Source organism: Cryptomeria japonica, chromosome 7 (assembly GCF_030272615.1).
Source record: "Cryptomeria japonica chromosome 7, Sugi_1.0, whole genome shotgun sequence".
Lineage (NCBI taxonomy): Eukaryota > Viridiplantae > Streptophyta > Pinopsida > Cupressales > Cupressaceae > Cryptomeria > Cryptomeria japonica.
The window spans coordinates 578,249,916-578,254,162 of NC_081411.1; the positions used below are offsets into that span (position 1 = coordinate 578,249,916).

At 41.9% G+C, this 4,247-nt stretch overlaps 1 protein-coding gene across 1 annotated transcript; it reads left to right on the plus strand.

The window, feature by feature from the left end:
- Positions 1–889: 889 nt before the first annotated feature.
- On the plus strand, positions 890–3,671 carry LOC131856216 (G-type lectin S-receptor-like serine/threonine-protein kinase At2g19130). Its single transcript, XM_059207667.1, has one exon. It carries the CDS (start codon positions 1,070–1,072, stop codon positions 3,482–3,484), a length of 2,415 nt encoding a protein of 804 aa, XP_059063650.1. The 5' UTR covers positions 890–1,069; the 3' UTR covers positions 3,485–3,671.
- The last annotated feature ends 576 nt before the right edge of the window (positions 3,672–4,247 follow it).

Consider the following 4,247-nt stretch of genomic DNA (forward strand, 5'->3'; position numbering starts at 1 on the left):
AATATCACTTTCCGAGACAATCACATGTTCTTCTAGACCAAAACTATTTAATAAGACTTGTTCTAAGCCTCATTAAAATTTCTCTCCAATCTAAATCTTATGACTTTTCCATGATTAGGCACTAGAGTAGGTAGGTACCAACACCAAAGTACTCTACCTCATCTTATAATGAAACAACATTAAGAGAAAAACTAACAAAACAACAAGATGCAAAACGTAAGAAAAGAAAGACAAAAGATTAGATGAAACCAAAACACATGGTTAAAACCTAATATATAATAAACACCAAAAATAAAAAACCACAATCAATAAAACTAAAAACAAAATTGAAAATAAAAACAAGATGATCAAATAAGAATAAAACAATAATTATAAAATGACTTTTCAAAATACTTAAATCTAAATATTTTAAATACTATCAGTTGTAAAAAACAATCCAAAACACTGCTCATATAAAAAACCCTAAATTTTTTAGATAAATATATTTAACATATGTTTACTTGCCTTCTAAATTAATATCAGGGCATTCGAGGTGTCACACCAAACTATCAAGTTTCAACTCATAAATATAAGGAGGAAAACAAATTATCCTCGTTGAGTCCTATGTTGGCTTCTGCTAACATACGACGAAGACTTTAAAAATGAACTTTATAGAATTCGACCCGTGAGGTTCACGTTCTTTGAATATCTATCGGAATCCAGCTTAATTTCAAATGGCTTTCTCTTTCCAAGTCATGAATTATGCATTTTTTGTCAATAGTGGGAAATCTGTGAGTGGACAAAGTTTAGTCGTTTCATGGGGTGGGTCACGTCTTGGGAAAGAAAAGTAAAACTAGCCCACCGGCTTCAATTTGACTTGGGTTTTACTCATTAAATTTATAGCCTAGAGAGGACCAACTGTGTATAATTTTTCCTTCATGATAAACAATTTAGATCAAGAATCAGACACTTCAGTGAATACATTTTTGGACTGTTCTGTTTGCTTCTCTATTCAAGATAGCATGAATAAGAGACAAATTTTCTGTTATATGTGATAGATTACAGAAATCACAGGAGAAAGGATTCGGAAATGGCTATCCATGGAATATCGGCATTCAAGTGTGTGGAATGTTTTCTGTTGGGTTTTATCTTAATTATGTTGGTGCACAGATGTGAGTGTTCACGAGACGTGCTTACTTTGGGAGAGTCTCTCAGCATAAACCAGACCATAATTTCAGAAAACGGTACGTTTGCGTTGGGTTTTTTCAGTCCCAATGGAAGCACCAATTTGTATGTGGGCATCTGGTTTGCCCAAATACCAAACAAATCAGTAGTTTGGGTGGCAAACAGAGAGGCTCCTCTACGAACCATATCTGGTGTTTTGAAATTGTCCACAGACGGTTATCTCAGTCTGTTTGATTCAGAGGGCCGGTCCCTTTGGTCGACAGAGAGAGCGCAGAAAGCTAAAGCGTCATCAGTTATGATAATGGAAAATGGTAATCTGGTTATGTTAGGCCAGCAGAACAAGAATGAGAGCGTTTGGGAGAGCTTCGAACACCCAGGAGACACCTGGTTAACTGAGATGAAGATGTGGAAAGGCATGAGACTAACATCCTGGAAGAGCGATGTGGATCCAGCACCTGGGCCCTTCTCTTTAGGAATGGATCCCTCTCCTGGTAAGACCCAATTTCTGCTGCTCTACAACAACACTAAATCCTACTGGACAACCGGGGAGTGGGTTGTTGACCGTTTCATCTATGTCCCAGAGCTAACAATCTCTGGCAGCACACTGGTTCCCTCTGAGTTTGTAAAATATTCCCCTACGAGCATGTATTTCAGATACTTACATCCAGATGCAAGCCAGAGGATACCGCAGCGTCTAGTGATGTACAAGAGTGGAGATTTACGATCCTTTTATGGGTTTGCCAATGGTGAGTGGAACGTTGTTTGGTCGGCCCCGAGAGATATGTGCAACGTGTATGATATGTGTGGGGCGTACGGAGTATGCACCAGCCTCAACATCCAGTTCTGCAACTGCCTCCGCGGCTTCAACCCCAAAGACGACCGCGCCTGGTATTCCCAAGAGTGGTGGGCCAGCGGCTGTGTTCGGCGAACTCCGCTCAACTGCTCCACCGACGGCTTCACGCAACTCACCGACAAGTCCTTCCCGGACAACGTAATCCCCTCCATGCAAACAAAACATGCAACGGTGAAGGAATGCACCGCCGCCTGTCTCACAAATTGCTCCTGCACCGCCTTTGCAATCACCAATTCCACTCCTCCGGCTTGCCAAATGTGGTTTGGCGATTTGTTAAACGTGCGCAATTCGGCTAACGCCAGGCCGTTATTCATCCGAATGGCGGCTTCTGAGTTGTCCGAGGGAGGGGAAAGCAAAGCAAAACGAACCACAATCCTTGCCCTTTGCATTTCGCTTCCTGTGGCGGCTATGGCGGCGGCGGTATTCCTGTTAGTTGCTCGTAAGCGAAGGAGATCAGGGCAGCAGGGCGGCGATGATGAAGAGCTGCCCGCGTCGCTGAGAATATTCAGTTACAAAGAGCTCCAGGTGGCCACCAAAAACTTCAAGGCAAAGCATAAGCTTGGAAAAGGGGCGTTCGGAGTGGTATACAAAGGTACTCTCCCGGACAAAACGCTGGTCGCCGTGAAGAAGCTGCAAGGATCCGGGCAGGCAGAAAAGCAGTTTCGTGCAGAAATAAGCACAATCGGAAACATTCAGCACGTCAATTTGGTGATGCTCCGGGGGTTTTGCTCTCAGGGTTCTCGAAGGTTGCTGGTTTACGAGTACATGCCCAATGGGTCTCTCAGCTCCTTCTTATCCCAAAAGTCTGCAGCCGAGGGCCACAAGGTGCTCGACTGGAAGACTCGCTTTCAGATCGCATTGGGCTGTGCAAGAGGACTGTTTTATCTCCATGAGGAATGCAGAGATCGTATCATTCACTGTGATATAAAGCCCGAAAACATTCTGCTGAATGCAGATTTCTGTCCTAAGGTGGCTGATTTCGGGCTGGCAAAGCTTGTGGGGCGAGACTTCAGCCGCGTCCTGACGACCACAAGAGGAACTCGTGGGTACTTGGCGCCTGAGTGGATCTCAGGGTTGCCAATTACTCCCAAGGCCGACGTCTACAGTTATGGCATGACCCTGCTCGAGATAATCTCTGGTAGAAGAAATATAGACTTAGAGATGCAAGATTCGAGCAAGTACTATTTTCCCACCTGGGCTGCCAATCAAATTCACGAGGGAAATGTGATGAATCTTGTTGATCAGAGGATTTCAGGCAATGCCGATTTGGATGAGGATGAGGTTAAAAGAGCCGCTTTTGTGAGTATAGTGTGCATCCAAGAGGACGAGAGCGTGAGGCCCAGCATGGGTGAAGTAGTTCTGATGCTGGAAGGGAAGATGGAGCCTCATGCACCCCAACTGAGCGCCTCTCTTCAGGTGCTCGTCCACCGCCACGCAGGCGCTCAGCAGACTGATAGTTCCATATAGACATAAATTAAGGTGCTACATGATTACGGCTTAAGAAGCTTTTACTAAAAACATGTAGATTTTATAAGTAGTTAAGGCGTTGTGGAACCAGAAAATGGATTATAGTTTAAACTAAGGGTTAGGGGTGCACGAGGCTCCATCTTAAGGGTTGGATATAGACATAAATTAAGGGTTGCTTACAGTTTAAGAAGCTTTTATTGAAAACATGTAGATTTGATTAAGTAGAAATCTGAAATAAATTATTATTTGAACAAATTTGATCATTTTATTTAAGTTAAGAGTTAGAGACTGTAGTTTTTCTGAATATAATATGTTCTTAATGTTAATTTTGTGGATCAGAATTAAAATCTATCTTCTATGTATTATCTATCACTGAATTGTTGTATAAATCTGATTGTCTTCTTTTATGTTGCAGGAGAGGAGGAGCATTTTTATTTCAATGTCCATTCTCACACATTTCATTTGGTATATGTAGTGGGCTGGGTACGGTCAAGCGATGCCTTGACCGGCCATGTCTTTTGGACATGGCCGATCAAGGCATCACTTGATCATGCCTCCTCACGATAATAAATGTATGAATGAGAGACTTCATTTATCTCTCATTCAATCATTTATCTTACCGAGGCTATCATGCATTAACACTTATGGATAATGAAATTATTATTTAAATGCTATTTCTTGTAATTTATTGTAGTAAATTTGATTCGATAATTTTTGGATTAAAAATGTGTAGTTTTGTGAATATAAGATGTCTTGAAATATA